The sequence below is a fragment of the Ornithorhynchus anatinus genome, chromosome 1 (genome assembly GCF_004115215.2).
Source record: "Ornithorhynchus anatinus isolate Pmale09 chromosome 1, mOrnAna1.pri.v4, whole genome shotgun sequence".
NCBI lineage: Eukaryota > Metazoa > Chordata > Mammalia > Monotremata > Ornithorhynchidae > Ornithorhynchus > Ornithorhynchus anatinus.
In genome coordinates, this window is record NC_041728.1 from 34,438,501 (window position 1) to 34,454,957 (window position 16,457).

Here is a 16,457-nt window from a genome sequence, read left to right on the forward strand (position 1 = left end):
CCTAGTGGCAAGATTATAGTCCTGGAGTCAGAGGTCATGGGTTCTAATCCCAGCTCTGCCACTTGTCTGCTGTGTAACCTTGGGCACAAGCCTCAGTGCCTCAGTTACCTCATCTGTAAGATGGGGATTGGGACTGTGAGCCCCATGTGGGACAGGGACTGTGTCCAACCTGATTACCTTGTACATACCCCAGTTCTTAGAACAGTGCTTGGCACATAGTAAGCACTTGACAAATACCATCATTATTATTATTTTCATATCTTGCTCCACCACCAGGGCCTGCATAAACAATTTCCCCACAACCAAAATGGAGCCAATAATATCGCTTCATCACACTCTTCATTTGAATGATACTCTCAAAATATCTTTTTTTCTCTTCAAATTACCTTAATATTAGGCAAACGGCTTTGCATAAACTACAAAACCTACCGCATACTAAATGCTTCAGCTGCTTTGGAGTACAGTGAAATGCTTTCCCAGAGGGAGAAAATGTTGTTAGAGATGCTACATGGGGGCGGGGGAGGCGGGGGCGGGAGGGAGAGGGAGAAAGAGACAGAAAAAGATAGGGAGACAGAAAGATAGAGAGAGGGAGAAAGAGCAAGATTGAGAGAAAAAGATAGGGAGAAAGAGAGGGAGAGGAGAAAAATAAGAGAGAAAGAGAGAGTTAGAGAAAGAAAGAAAGCAAAAAGAAAGACACACACACACATACATGCTGGCTGCCTGGGAGTTTGAGAGTTTAGACTCCCAAGCCCTCTGTCCTGCATTGTTGAACACTGGCGAGATGTTTCTTCCCCTTGACGCTGTTTATTGTCATTGCTCTTGTCTGTCCGTCTCCCCGGATTAGACTGTAAGCCCGTCAAAGGGCAGGGACTGTCTCTATCTGTTGCCGACTTGTTCATCCCAAGCGCTTAGTACAGTGCTCTGCACATAGTAAGCGCTCAATAAATACTATTGAATGAATGAATGAACACTGCAGAGCCATGACCCCCACAAGAAGGATGGACGGGTGAAGATTTGGTCAGTTGGCATTTTTCTTCACTGGGCTGGGAAGTGGGGGGAGATCCAGGGGAGGGCAGAAGGGAGGGGAGAGGGGGAATGAGGAGAATGTCTGTGTTACTGTGATCAATCTCACAGATCACAGGTAGGTTCCACTGTTTGTATTTTGTCTTTCCCTCACCTGCCTAGAGTGGGTTCCTAAAGGGCAGGGACTGGCTTATCTCATTTTTACATATATTTTCACATACCCAGAATGACCTCACGCTCATAGTAAGCATCCAACAGATGTTCAGGACGAGGACAGGGCCTCCAACATCTGACATGTCTACCGACTCTGTCATATTGTTCTCTTCCAAGCACTTAGTACAGTGTTCTGCACCCAGTAAGCGCTCAATAAATATCACTGATTGAACACAGCTAAAAGTCAAATAAAACAAAAAAACTAGCATTCTTAGAATCAAAATGAGATGGTTCTTCTGGCTTTTGCTGCTCTTGCAGGTTGGGGCCTGTTGAAAGGCAACTTTTTTATAATATGGAAAATATGATGTGTATTTTTTTTAAAGGCATGGGGTTCTCGAGATTCTCGATCAGGAGAAGGATGGTTATTATTTCCTATTTCTAAAATTCAAAAATAACCGCCCAACTACCGGTCCTCCTCAGAAGTTTCAGACAAAGTTCTGAGCTATGATCGGAGCTAAGACGGGAAACTACAGAACTGTCAGAACTAGCCAGGATAGCGTGAACGATAGCATCAGCCCCCTGAGACTTTCCAATGATCCATCCTTCCACCCATAGTATTTAGCAATCGCTAACTGTGTGCAGAGCACTGGATTAAGCCCTATCCAGCCTGAAGCAGTGAATGTTTCTGGAGTTGGGTAAAAGCCGGTGATGGAAATGCTGTAATTTTCCCAGGTAAACCGTGAGGTAGGATGCAATTAGAAACACTCCAAAAATAGCTCTAGTTGGCATGAGACCAAGACCTGCATGACTGAGGTTACAGCAAGAGCGATTCAAATATATACTTTTACCATTTGTAAGGACAACCACTTCAAGGAGAGAAGAGGCAAAGCTTGGGGAGAGGATTATTCAACAGGCTAACAGAACTTTCACATGCAGAGGTGAGGTTGGAGAGGCAGACTCCTCCCCACCGCGAAAGACACAAACACAGAGAAGCAGCGTGGCCTAGTGGCTAGAGCCCAGGCCTGGACTTCAGAAGGACTTGGCTTCTAATTGCTTGTCTGCTGTGTGACTTTGGACAAGTCACTTTACTTCTCTGGGTTTCAGTTCCCTCATCTGGAAAATGACGTTGAAGGCTGAGAGTTCCACGTGGGACCTGATTATGTTGTAATAATAATAATAACTTTGGTAAGCGCTTACTATGAACCAAGAACTGTACTAAACCCTGGGGTGGATACAAGCAAATCGGGATGGACACAGTCTCTATCCCACGTCGGGCTCATGGTCTCGAAACCCTATTTGACAGATAGATAACTGAGGCCCCCCTCTCAGGGTCACACCTGGAGAGTTTCCAGTCCTCTACCAGTCCTCAGCTGCAGAAGGGAGAGTCAAGCAGAGGCCTACCCCTTCCATTCCTAGTTTGGGCAGTGGTTAGCGAGTAGAAGGCCATCTGCTACAAATCAAAACTCACCCGTAGTGGGTGGCAGCAGCATGGGAGAGTCGAAGTGGAGACTCGAGTTTACTGAGGGGAAGATGGTGATGGAAAACCGTTTCTGGCTTTTGACGAAGAAAACTCTACGATCCACTACCAGAACGACTGCTGATGGACAGCGGGGCATTCTGGGAGAGATGTGTCCGTGGTGTCACTATGGGTCTGAAATGACTCGATGACATAAGACAAGACAACTGAGGCCCAGAGAAGTGAAGCAAATTGCCCAAGGTCACACAGGAGACATGTGGCGGAGCGGGATTAGAACCCATGACCTACTGACGCCTAGACCCAGGCTCAATCCACTATGCCATGCTGTTGTTTCTGTCCCAGCGCTTAGTACGTTGCCTGGCAGAGACTAGGCACTTAGGAAATACCAAAAAAAAAAAACAGAGAGAAAGCTTCATGGGTACGAAGTTTTCCTCTTGTGGACATGTACACAGCAGAAGGACATACTGCAACCCAGGTGGGGACAAACTCAATGTCGGTGTGGAGTGGCTGGGCCTAAAAAGGCCTCTTTAACCATGACAAATTCTCATTAAAAATTATTTCAGCTCTAGCAAGGAGAGGGGTCTAGGCAAACTTGGAGAAACACTCCCAGATCCAGCTCAGGTGACAATGACTCCCCCTTAAGAGGCACTCAATCAATCAGTCAATCAATCGATGATATCTATTGAGTGTGTACTTTGTGCAAAGAACCATACAGCTCCTAGGAGAAGACAACAGAATTAGCAGACAGGTTCCCTTCTCATAATCAATCAATCAATCAATCAAGGGTATTTATTGAGTGCTTACTATGTGCAGGGCACAGCGTGGCCTAGTGGAAGGAGCATGGGCTTGAGAGTCAGAGGATGTGGGTTCTGATCCTAGCTCTGTCATTGTCTGCTGCTGGGTGACCTTGGGCATGTCATTTCACTTCTCTGGGCCTCAGTTGTCCTGTCCTGTCTTATGCCATCAAGTCGTTTCTGATCCATAGCGACACCAAGAATGCATCTCTACCAGAATGCCCGGCTCTCCATCTGCAATCGTCCCGGTAGTGAATCCATTCAGTTTTCTTGGTAAAAATCCGGAAGCGGTTTACCATCGCCACATTCCGCACAGTAAACCTGAGTTTCCATCCTCGACTCTCTCCTATGCCGCTACCGCCCAGCACGGGTTGAGTTTTGATTTGTAGCAGATGGCCTTCCGCTTGCTAGCCACTGCCCAAGCTGGAAATGGAATGGACAAGCCTGACTCTCCCTCCTGTAGCTGAGATTGGAAGAGTACTGGAAATTCCCCAGATGTGACCCTGGGGGGTGGGCCTCAGTTGCCTCATCTGTAAAATGGGGATGAAGACTGTGAGCACCACATGGGACAGGGACTGTGTCCAACCTGATTACCTTGTATCAACCCCAGTGCTTAAAACAGTGGTTGGTACATAGAAAGCGCTTAATAAATACCATTATTATTATGACTACTATTGTGATTGCCGATATAAAGCAGACACTTTCCCTGCCCATGAGTTTACAGTCTAGAGGGGCAGATGGTGAGTTTAGGGTCTAGAGGGAAGAGGGAGTGCTAAGGTGAACAATAAAGACATGTACATATATTTAAATTATATACTATAAATTACTCCTTTATCTCTATTGATGTCTGTCTTCCCCTCTCGACTGTAAACTCACTGTGGGCGGGGAATGTAACTGCCAATTCCGTTGCAGTGCAATAATAATAATGTTGGTATTTGTCAAGCGCTTACTGTGTGCAGAGCACTGTTCTAAGCGCTGGGGTAGATACAGGGGAATGAGGTTGTCCCACGTGAGGCTCACAGTCTTCATCCCCATTTTACAGATGAGGGAACTGAGGCACAGAGAAGTGTTCTCCCCCAAATGCTCAGTAAGGTGCTCTGCACACAGTAAGCACTCAGTAAATACTATCGATTGATATAAAAATGAGCTCAGTGAAATGCAGCATGGCCTAGGGGAAAGAGTATGTCTCTGGGAGTCAGAGGACCTGGGTTCTAATCCCAGGTCCACTAGTTGACTGCTGTTTGATCTTGGGCAAGTCACTTTGGTCTCTGTTACCTCGTATGTAGAACAAGGGTGAGTACCGCGAGCCCTTTGTGAGACAGGGTTAGTGTCCAACCCTATTATCTTGTATCTACCCCAGTGCTCAGTACAGTGCCTGGCACAGAGTAAGCGCTTAAATACTATTCAAAAAAATGCAAACACTGAAATGACCACCAATATTGACAATGCTGCAGTGTGGCACAGAGAAGCAGCATGGCACAGTGGCTAGAACATGGGCCTGGGAGTCAGAAGGTGGTGGGTTCTGATCCCAGCTCTGCCACTTGTCTCCTTTGCGCCCTTGGGCAAATCACTTCACGCCTCAGTTTCCTCATCTGGAATATGGGGATTGAGACTGGGACAGGGACAGGGACTGTGTCCAACCAGATTTGCTGGTATCCACCCCAGTGCTTAGTACAGTGCAAAGAAAGCACAGAGCAAATACCACAGTAATGATTATTATTGAGGAGCTGGGCAGGGGGATCCCACCTGGCAATGTGCCGCACACTTGCCACTCTCTCAGAGCCCCTACCCCAAAATACAGAAACGGAGGAAAGGCCAGTGGAAGCCACCCAGAGCCCTCACTTTGCCCTCCTTCAGCTAAGGCCTGGTCTTTCAGCAGCCAAGAACCCCCACCTCGTTCCCGGCCCCTTGCTGTAACTCCGAGACCGGCCCCCCCGTCCCGCTTTGGCAAGACAGCAGTAGGCCGAGACGTAGACTTCAGCCTTCTATACCACACTATTTTTGCCCCTTATGTATTTGTCTGCTAGTCTCCTAAGGATCAATTAGCTGTCTCCAGAGATCACCGGCAATTTAGAATGGGGAATAACACTTTAAAGGTATAGCTGTTGCCTCAGCTGCTCTCCCAAGCGCTTGATACAGTGCCCTGCACCGTTGTAAAGGCCCAATAAACACCACTGGATTAACTGGACCAATCAACCAATGCTATTCATTGAGCACTTACTGTGTGCAGAGTACTGAATTAAACGCTTGGGAGAGCACAGTAAAAACAGAACGAGCAGACAGGTTCTCTGCCTAGAAGGAGTTAACCGGTGAACTGGATGACCAAGTGGGAACCGGTGTTTTCTTTTTTGTTGTTTGTTTGATGACTCAAGAAGAACACACTCTCACTCTGCCTGTGTCTGCCCCACCACCCCCCGGCAGGTACATTCCACACCCCACAGACACCATCCCGAGGGCCTTGCTCACCTAGTGAGGGGCCCACCCCGGAAGAAGCGCTCAGTACAGTCCCTCCTCCCCCACAACCCAAGCCCAGCCTGAGCCCTGAAAAGGCAGGCGGCTCCTTTAAGGATCCGTGTGCCTGCCTGAAATTGCAAGAAGGTGTCGGGGGCTTTTTTGTCGCCTGTCCCCCTCCTCCATCCGATTCACGTTGTGTCTCGTGTCGTGTCCTGTAGTGTTGTGTGTAGGGCGGCCGGCCACACGTTCATTTCTTTGCTGTTTCCCCGTTGTGTTCCAGAGGCCGACTGTGTGGACGCCGGCCTGGGGTGGGGCGGGGGAGACACCTCTCTCTCTCTCCCTCACGCCTCAAAACCCAGCATCGCCCCAACCACCCCAGCGACTGGACCCCTCCATTCATTCATTCATTCATTCATTCATAGCCGGGCGGGGCAGGGCGGAGAGAGGACGAAGGGAGGCCTTGGGGGGAGGGGGGAAAGAGGGAAAAAAGGGGGAAGAGAAAAAGGGGGGAGAGGGGAAAGAGGGAAAGGGGGGAAAGAGAGGGGAGGGGAAGAAGAGGGAGGGGAAGAGGGAAAAAAGGGAGGGGGGAAAGAGGGAGGAGGAAGAGGGAAGAAGGGGAGGAAAAGGGGGAAGAGGAAAAGGGGGAAGAAGAGGGAGGAGAAAGAAGGGAAGGGGAAAAAAGGGGGAGAGGGGAAAGAGGAAAGGGGGAAGAAGGGGACAGGTGAAGAAGGGGGGGAAGATGGGAAAAGGGGGAGGAGAAGGGGAGAAAAGGGTGAGGGAGGAAGAAGGGGAAGAGGGAGGGAGGAGGAGGGAAAAGGGGAGGGTAAAGAGGGGAAGAAGGGCGGGAGGAGGAAAGGGTGAGGAAGAGGGGAGGAGGGAAGAGGGGCGGAGGGACGGAGGAGGAGGAGGAGGGCGGAGGGAGAGAGAGGAGGGTGTGCAGGCAGGCAGGCGGGCGGGCAGAGCGGGCAGACGGGTGGGCAGGAGCACTCTCCGGCCGCTGGCAAGAAGAATGGGCGGCAGAGGCAGGAGGTCGGCCAGGGGGGCGACGGCCAGTCTTGAGCTGGGGAGGCGCTGAACCCGACCGGACCCCCTCGGGACCCTCCCCCGGACATGGAGAGGAAGAGCCGGGCCTCGGGGAGGGCTGCCCCCGGCCCCCCGCCCCAAGACCCTCCAGCCGCCGCGGGCCCCCAGGACCGCCCCCAGGACCGGCCGCAGGACCGGCTCCAGGAGGAGCTGCAGGAGGAGCTGCAGGAAATGCAGCAGCTGCAGGAGGGGCAGGGCGGGGAGGACGAGGAGGAGGAGGGGGCTTCGGGGCGGGGAGTCCGTCCGTCGGGGTCGGGGTCCCGGGGAGGTGATCCAGCGCGCCCAGGACTTCAAGAGCCAAGGGGCGCAGTGCTACAAAGACAAGAAATTCCGCGAGGCCATCGGCAAGTACCACCGCGCCCTCCTGGAGCTCAAGGGCCTGCCCGCCCACCCCCGGACCCCCGCCCTCGCCCACCATCAGGCCCAGCTCGTCGAAGCAATAGAGGTCGACTGCTACAACAGCCTGGCAGGTCAGTCGCCCCCGCCCAGGGACCGGCTCGCCCCGCACCTGGCCCCCTTTGGGGGGGGGGGAGGCTCCTCCCCGCCAGGTCCAGGGATGGCCCGAGGGCGGGATTCGGGGCCACCCACTCCAGGCGTCCGGTAGGGGCGCCAGCGACCAGCAAGCGCTGACTACATACCCCGGTGGACCGCTTCGTTCATTCGGTCGCATCGACGGAGCGCTTACTGCGGGAGGACCCCTGGACCAAGCCGTTGGGACCTGACAATAGAACCACAAACGGGCACATTCCCTGGCCACCCCGGGAGGGATGGATAGAAGGAGGAGGGAGGGATGGAGGGGAGGAGGGGAGGAAGGGAGGGAAGGATGGATGGATAGAGGAGGGAGGGATGGAGGGATGGATAGAGGAAAGAGGGAGGGATGGATGGATAGAGGAAAGAGGGAGGGATGGATGGATATAGAGGAAGGAGGGAGGGATGGAGGGAGGTAGAGTGGGTGGAGGAAGGAATGGACGCTGGACTCGCCCTCCCCTGCCCCAAATAACTTGGGCGGGCAGGTGGGGTCTGGAAGGGGCGAGGGTGGACCGGACCGACCCACCCTGCGGCAACCGCTCCACCTGTGAGGGGTAGGGGGAAGGGGGTGGGCATCCCCGGCCTGGACCGGCCAGGAATGGCCCGGCCTCCTCCGGGCCGGAGGGTCACCGCGGCTACCGGGCTCCCTGGACCACAGCGGCTCGACGCCTCCCCTCCCATGTGACGACCCCTCTAAGACCACCCCCTTCCCCTGCTTGTCCTTCTCCTCCAGGCAGAGGGCAAACCTCCCTTTGGTAATAACAATAATAATAATAATAATAAGCGCCTTCTTTGTTAAGCACTTACGATGGGCCCAGGCGCTGTAGTAAGCGCTGGGGTAGATGCAAGCAAATGGGGTTGGACCCAAACCTTGTCCCACGTGGGGCTCAAACCCTATTTGACAGATGAGGGAGCTGAAAGGCAGAGAAGTGAAGTGACTCGCCCAAGGTCACAGCACAGATAAGTTTCAGCCATCTCAGGGAGGAGAAGGTGGCTTTGCTCTCTCCTTTCCCCAAACGGTCCTAGCCCCTCTCCCCATCCCGGAGACTCCGGGTTGATGCAGGGACTCCTCCCATTTAAAGGATTAGGGTTCAAGCTTCGACCTGGATTATGCCGCATTCTCTCCCCGCTTATCCATCAATCAACGGTATTGAATGAGTGCTTACTATGTGCTGTACTAAGCGGTTGGGAGAGGACAATGGAGCAGAATTGGTGGACAACTTTCCCTGCCCGCAATGGGCTTACAGCATAGAGGGGAGAGACGGGCATTACTATAAATCAGTGGTATTGATTGAGGGCTTCCTATGTGCAGAGCGCTGTACTGAATGCTTGGGAGAGGACAATAGAGCAGAGGTTGTAGACACATTCCCTGCCCACAACAGGTTTACAGACTAGAAGGGAGACAGACATTAATATAAATCAATCAAGGGTATTGATTGAGCACTTAATTGGACACTGTATACTTATTATGTTAATAACTATTTTGCATAATTATTATGGTATTTATTAAGTGCTTACTATGTGCTTGGCATTGTTCTAAGCGCTGGGGTAGATAGAAGGTAATCAGGTTGTCCCCGAGCACTTGGGAGAGGACAAGTATAATAGAGTCAGTAGATACATTCCCTGCCCACAGCCAGCTTACCATCTTTTCAGCCAAGTCAGACATTTACTTCTCAGGGCTGGGAGTTCCCTCCAGGAGATAATAATTATTATTATTATGTTGATCATGGTATTTGTTGGGTACTTACTATGTGCCAAGCACTGTTCTAAGAGCTGGAGGAGATACAAGGTAGTCAGGTTGTCATTCATTCATTCATTCAATAGTATTTATTGAGCGCTTACTATGTGCAGAGCACTGTACTAAGCGCTTGGGATGAACAAGTCGGCAACAGATAGAGACAGCCCCTGCCGTTTGATGGGCTTACAGTCTAATCGGGGGAGACGGACAGACAAGAACAATGGCAATAAACAGCATCAAGGGGAAGAACATCTCGTAAAAACAATGGCAACTAAATAGAATCAAGGCGATGTACAATTCATTAACAAAATAAATAGGGTAACGGAAATATATACAGTTGAGCGGACGAGTACAGTGCTGTGGGGATGGGAAGGGAGAGGTGGAGGAGCAGAGGGAAAAGGGGAAAAAGAGGGTTTAGCTGCGGAGAGGTAAGGGGGGGTGGCAGAGGGAGTAGAGGGAGAAGAGGAGCTCAGTCTGGGAAGGCCTCTTGGAGGAGGTGAGTTTTAAGGAGGAGGTGAGTTTCCCATTTGGAGCTCACAGTCTTAAGGCCCGTTTTGCAGATGAGGTGACTGAGGCACAGAGAAGTGAAGTGACTGGCCCAAAGTCACACAGCCGACAAGTGGCAGAACCAGGATTAGAACCCACATCTCCTGACTCCCCAGCCCATGCTCTTTCCACTGAGCCACGCTGGAGGTGGAAGGATTCAATTCAATCTTATTTATTGAGCCCTTACTCTATACAAAACACCATACTAAGCGCTTTGGAGAGTACGATACACCAATCAACGGATGCATTCCCTGCCCACAACAAGCTTACAAGTCTAGAGGGATCTAGAACAAGATTGTAGAAAGGTTTACTGATCAACCAGGCCGGTGGGGGAATCATATCTTACACTAAATGCCCAAGTGAAAACCTGAAAGCGGCCGCTACCTCAGCATTTTCACTCTACCCTAATAATAATAATGATAATAATGATATTTGTTAAGCACTGACTATGTGCCAGGCACTGTACTGAGTTCTGGGGTGGATACAAGCAAATCAAATGGGACATAGTACTTCGGGCTCACAGTCTCATTCCCCATTTTATAAATGGGGGAACTGAAGCCCAGAGAAGTGAAGTGACTTGCCCAAGGTCACCCAACAGACAGGTGGCAGAGGAGGGGTGGCACCCCGGGCAGGGGGAAGCCAATCGATCAACCACACTTATTGAGCACTTACTGTGTGCCGAGCAGAATACTAAGCCCTTGACAGAGTACAATACGACAGAGAAAAGCAGCATGGTGTAAGTGGATCGAGCAGGGGCCTGAGTGTCAGAAGGTTGTGAGTTCTAATCCCGGCTCTGCCACTTGTCTGCCGGGTGACCTTGGGTGAGTCACTACACCTCTCTGAGCCTCAGTTCCCTCAACTGTCAGATGGCAATTGAGACCGTGAGCCCCACGTGGGACAGGGAATATATACAAACCCTATTTCCTCAGATCCACCCCAGCACTTAGAAGAGTGCCTGGCACATAGTGCTTAGCAAACACCATTATTATTATTATTATTATTATTAGTTAGAAGGAAAGAGGGGCCCTTTCCGGGGGGGGGGGCAGTGGTATGCCGGGATCAACACGGTCCAACCTCACCTGGGAGAGATCCTGGAAGAATCAATCTGCTGTTGCGGCAAGAACCCACTTTCCCGTAACCTTTCGGAATGGCCGAGGGGAGGCAGAATTGGGGGGGCGGGAGGAATGCGTGAGCCTTGGAGTGTGGGCGACTGTGTGAGGGAACTGGTATGGCTGCATAATGGTGGCCTATGGGGTATTCCAAGCGCGTGCTCTCTTTGTTTCTGCTCCTTGCCAAAAAAAGCGGGGCACTGCCCTGTCCCTCCGGGGCAGAACCCTGGCAGAGGGGGCTCCCCTCTCCACCCCTTCCCAGGCCCGGCGGTCACCCCAACTAGCAGCTCTGAGCAGGCCAAGTCCTCAGGGGAGGGGGGAGAGGGGTATCCCCTCCTTTTGTTGACCATGCAGTGGGTGGGCTCCAGTTCTAACCCACCCGAGGGCCCTTTGAGTCTCCCCTTCTCTCCCGCAAACACCTTGGGCCCAGGGCTGCTGTAGTAGTAACAAATCCAGGGAGGAGGAGGAGTCAGGACTGTCTGTCCCCTCCTAAAAGCTGGAAATATCAGCAAAACAGCGTCTCCCCCCCCTCCCCCCCCCCCCCCCGATCCATTAGGCTGCCTGCCAGGCGGCTGATGCTTTTGCTTCTCCACCCCAGATACAGTTGCATTTTAGAAGCTTCTATTCTCCCTTACCCCACCCCACCCCAAGTACTCTTTGGGTAGTAGGAATTAGGGACCTCTAGTCTCCACCCTTTTTTTTTTAAAGGTATTTGTTAAGTGCTTGCTACGTGCCAGGCGCTTCACTAAGCGTTGGGGTAGTTCCAAGCTGATCGAGTTGGACCCAATCCCTGTCCCACGTGGGGCTCACAGTCTCGATCCCCATTTTACAGATGAGGTAACTGAGGCATGGAGAAGTGAAGTGACTTCTCAAGGTCACCCAGTGGACGCGTGACAGAGCCGGAATTAGGTCTTCCTGACTCCCAGGCCAGTGGTCTTCTCTTCCAGTAGGTCATGCTGCTTCCCTTCCCCTTCATCTCCTCCTCTCCCCCTTGCCCTCCCCACATTCCCAGCCTTTGCCCCCACGCCCGGAGGGGGATTCTCCCAGAAGGCCCTAAGCTTCCTCCCGCCCTCTGCCTCCCTGTGAGTTCCAGTTAACAGGATCAATGAAATCAGATCCCCTTTTTAAAAAAAGAACAAAGCAATCAGAAACCGGCCATTTCACTATCCAGTCCGGACCCCCCGGACCACTGAGAGAAAGGGAAGAAAGCAAAGATTTATGTGGCAAGAGCAATGCAGTTGGGTCCAAGGACCTCTCCAGGAGGACAGCAGTTTGGTTGTGGAATGCTTTGGCACCAAAGTCACCTCGGGGGCTGTTTAAGTCCGTCATGGGGGATTCCCCCTTAGAGTTTGGCCCGGCTCCGTTAGAATGGTGGGTTTCTGGGAGAATGGATCGTTTCTGCTTCCGAGACTTAGTACCCCCAGCCCCAGAGAGTGGGAAAAAGGATTTCTACCTCTTGGCCTCGCTTTTCGCTGCTGTGGCTAGAAGTCTCAGAAAGAGGAGTGTGATTCTTCCCAGAGATGGTAATTTGGCTCCCAGACCCGCCATTTGCCCTTTTAATGTTGAAGAGCTGGGGAGACCGTGGATAAAAGCAAAAAGCCACCATCGGTCTCCATCCGGGAAGGGAGCTGGTCACAGAGGAAGGACTGTCTCGCTCTGATCTCAGCATGTCCCATCGGAAGAATTTGGGTTCTAATCCTGGCTCTGCCACTTGTCTGCTGCTGTGTGATCTTGGGAGAGTCACTTCATTTTCTGTACCTCGGTTCCCTCATCTGGAAAATGGGGATTAAGTCTAGGAGACCCATGTGGGACAGGGACTGTAGCATCCAACCTAATTTGCTTGTATCCCACCCCACTGCTTAGTACAATATTTCAGTGCTTAACAAATACTGCAATTATTATTATTATTATCTGAAGCTCCCCTCGGCCTCAGGGTAGCGTCCGGCTGTGTGTGAAGGGTGGAGGCTGAGAAGGTAGTGGAAACCGGGAGGGCCCCAGGATGGGGCTGGGTCACTGAGGGAATCAACCCCTGGCCCTTCGGGAGCTGAGACTGGAAGGCCCCAAGGGGACATCGCCACAAAGCATTCGGGATGGGACACCAGAGGGACCACCGAAGGGGGCCGGACAAACCTGCCAAGAACGTTAGTTCGGAACCGGCCCCAGGGCGCCACAGGGGCTTGCCCGGTTCGTTCATTCATTCATTCAATTCGACCATATTTATTTAAACGCTTACTGTGTGCACAGCCCTGAACTAAGCACTTGAGAAAGTACCAATACAACAGTAAAGTGACATTCCCTACCCACAACAAGCTCACAGTCTAGAGCTGGGGAGAGAGACATCAATACAAATTGACAGATATGTACATAAGTGCTATGCGGCTGGGAGAGGGCGGAAATGGCAAAGGAGCAATGAGGGAAAAAGTGGGGCTTAGTCTGGAAGGCCTCTTGGAGGAAATGGGCCTTCAATAAGGCTTTGAAGCGGGGCAGAGTAAATGTCTGCCAGATTTGAGGAGGAAGGGCATTCCAGGCCAGAGACAAGACGTGGGCCAGGGGTCGGTGAACAGGGAGGGGCAGAACATGCTGACCATTAGCCCTAACCTGGCACCAGGGAATCCAGCAGGTGGATGGTCTACCCTCTGCCTCGAGGGCCTCCCTGGGTTTCTCCGAGGCATCTCAACTTCCCAGTAGGCTGAAGGAGGGAATCAGTAAGTTGTATTTATTGAGCACTTTCTATGGGCAGAGCACTGTACTTGGGAGAGTGTGATACAGTAATAAACAGGGACATTCCCGGCCCACAATGAGTTTACTGTCTAGGCGGGGAAACAGACATTAATATTACAAATGAAATACAGATCTGTACATAAGTGCTGTGGGGGTGGGAGGAGGATGAATAAAGGGAGCAAGTCAGGGCGATGCAGAATGGGAGTGGGAGAAAAGAAAAGGAGGGCTTAGTCAGGGAAGGCTTCTTGGAGGGAATGTTCCTTCAATAAGACTTTGGGAGGCGGGGAGAGGGGTGGACTGTCATATATGAAGAGGGAGTTCTTCCAGGCCAGAAGCAAGAGGGGAAGAGGTTAGCGGCAAGATAGACGAGTTTGAGGTACATTGAGAAGGTTGGCATTAGAGGAGAAAGTGCGTTGGGCTGGGTTGTAGTAGAAGAGTAGTGAGGTGAGGTAGAGAAGGGGCAAGGTAATTGAGAGCCCTAAAGCCGCCGGTAAGGAGTTTTGTTTGATACGGAGGTGGGTGGGCCACCCCTGAAAGTTCTGGGAGTGGGGAAATGTGCCCTGAATGTTTTTGTAGAAAAATGATCCAGGCAGCAGAGTAAAGTAGGGACTGGACTGGGGAGAGACAGGAGGCTAGGAGGTCAGCAAGGAGGGTGATAACGGTAATCCAGGCGAGAGAGGATAAGTACTTGAATTACTGTGCTGGCAGTTTGGAGGGAGAGGAAAGGCAGACTTTAGCGATGTTCTGAAGGTCTAACTGAAAGGATTTATTGATGGATTGAATATGTGGGTTGAATGAGAGAGAGGAGTCAAGGATAACGCCCAAAGTTACAGGCTAGTGAGACAGGAAGGATGTTGGTGCCTTCAACAGTGCTGATAAAGTCAGGGGACGGTCAGGGGTTGTTGGGAAGATAAGAAGTTCTGTTTTAGACTTAGTTTGAGGTGATGGGAGGACATCCAATAAGAGATGTCTTGAAGGCAGGAGGAAATGCAAGGCTGCAGAGTGGGAGGGAGAGCAGGGCTGGAGATGGAGATTGGGGTTTCATCCGCTTAGAGGTGGTAGTTGAAGTCATGGGAGCGATATGAGTTCTCCAAGGGAGTGAGTGTAGATGGAGACTAGTAGGGGACACAGAACTGAACCTTGAGGGACCCCCACAGCTAGAGGGTGGGAGGCAGAGGAGGAGCCACGAAGGAGACTGAAGAATGAGCAGCCAGAGAGATAGGAGGAGAACCAGGAGAAGACAACGTCAGTGAAGCCGAGGTTGGATAACGTTTCCAGGAGAAGGGGGTGGTCGTGTATTTAAACGACCCTCTCTGCTACCCTTAAGAAATGGATTTTTTCCCATCAGCCGCTTCTCTGGCTTAAGAAAGCCGAAAGTACACAGGATATAGACCCAGGAAGAGAAGCAGCATGGTCTAGTAATAATAATAATAATAATGTTGATATTTGTTAAGCGCTTACTAGGTGCAGAGCACTGTTCTAAGCGCTGGGGGGAGACACTGGGGAATCAGGTTGTCCCACATGGGGCTCACAATCTTAATCCCCATTTTACAGATGAGGTAACTGAGGCCCAGAGAAGTTAAGTGACTTGCCCACAGTCACACAGCTGACAAGTGGCAGAGCTGGGATTCGAACTCATGACCTCTGACTCCAAAGCCCATGCTCTTTCCACTGAGCCACGCTGCTTCTCCAATGGGTAGAGCCCGGGCCTGGGAGTCAGAGGACCTGGGTTCTAATCCCAGTTCCACCTTGAGCCCACTCTGTGACCTTGGGCAAGTCGCTTCACTCCTTTGTGCCTCAGTTTTGACACCGGTAAACCAGGATTAAGTACGTTCCCCTCCCACTGTAGACTGTGAGGCTGGGTGGGGCAAGGACTGTCAACCCTGCCTGCACTATCATCCACCTCCTAGCGAAATGCCTAGCACAGAGTAAGCCCTTAAATACCATTACAAAAAGCAAACCAACCAAGAAACAGACCCCCTCTGGGCTCAGTCAGCCCAGCTGAACCTAAATCAACAGCAACAGCCAAGACTGAAACGCCGCTGGTGTAACGCTGGAGTTGATCTGGGCCTTTGCAGGTCCTCAAAGCTTGCAAAAAAAAAATATTGATTTGGTTAATTGCTCTCAAATGAGATAGAGAGATGAAAAGCTCAATGTGAAAGCCAAGATCGCAAGGGGGGCTGGTGGAGGCACAGTCACTGCATGACCTTGGGGTAGGTTTCCCCCATCTCAGTGGGCTCTGTAAAAGACGCAGCTCCTCTCAGCTGGGAAGAAAAAAGATACCTCCTAGTGACATGAGGGAAGGTCAGATGGGTCACCTTCATTCACAATGAGTGCTTACTATGTGCAGAGCACTGGACTGAGCCCTTGGAGAGTCCGGCGACACATTTCCTGACCACAATGAGCTTACAGTCTAGAGGCCCTGTGAGGGAGGCTAGTGAAATACGCAACTGAATGTCCAAGGGTAACACTTATTCATTCATTCAGTGGTATTTATTGAGCACTTACTGTGTGCAAAGCACTGTTTCTAAGCATTTAAGGGATTCTATAGAAAGTGGAAGAGGTACAAGTTGGGCTGGAGGCAGGAGACGTGGACTAAATGACTTTTTGAAGCCCTATCAGCTCTGGACTTCAAACCAATTTAGTGAGAAGCAAGAGGGGCCTGGTGGATAGAGCACGGGCTTGGGAGTCAGAGGACCTGGCTTCTAAAACCTGACTCTGCCAATTGCCTGCTGGGTAACCTTGGGGAAATCACTTCCCTTCTCTGGGCCTCAGTTTCCTCACCTGTAAAATGGGGATTCAATACCCGCTCTCCCTTAAACTTAGACTGT

The 16,457-nt window shown here is 51.4% G+C and overlaps 1 protein-coding gene across 1 annotated transcript in view; it reads left to right on the forward strand.

Annotated features, from left to right (window-relative positions):
• Window positions 1-6,979: 6,979 nt before the first annotated feature.
• The window catches only part of TTC9 (tetratricopeptide repeat domain 9), a gene marked incomplete at its 5' end in the record, with an annotated part of 33,886 nt that continues 24,408 nt past the window's right edge, over window positions 6,980-16,457 (forward strand). The window contains 1 exon segment of the mRNA XM_029058537.2: window positions 6,980-7,454. Within this exon segment, the coding sequence (XP_028914370.2) occupies window positions 6,980-7,454 (475 nt within the window).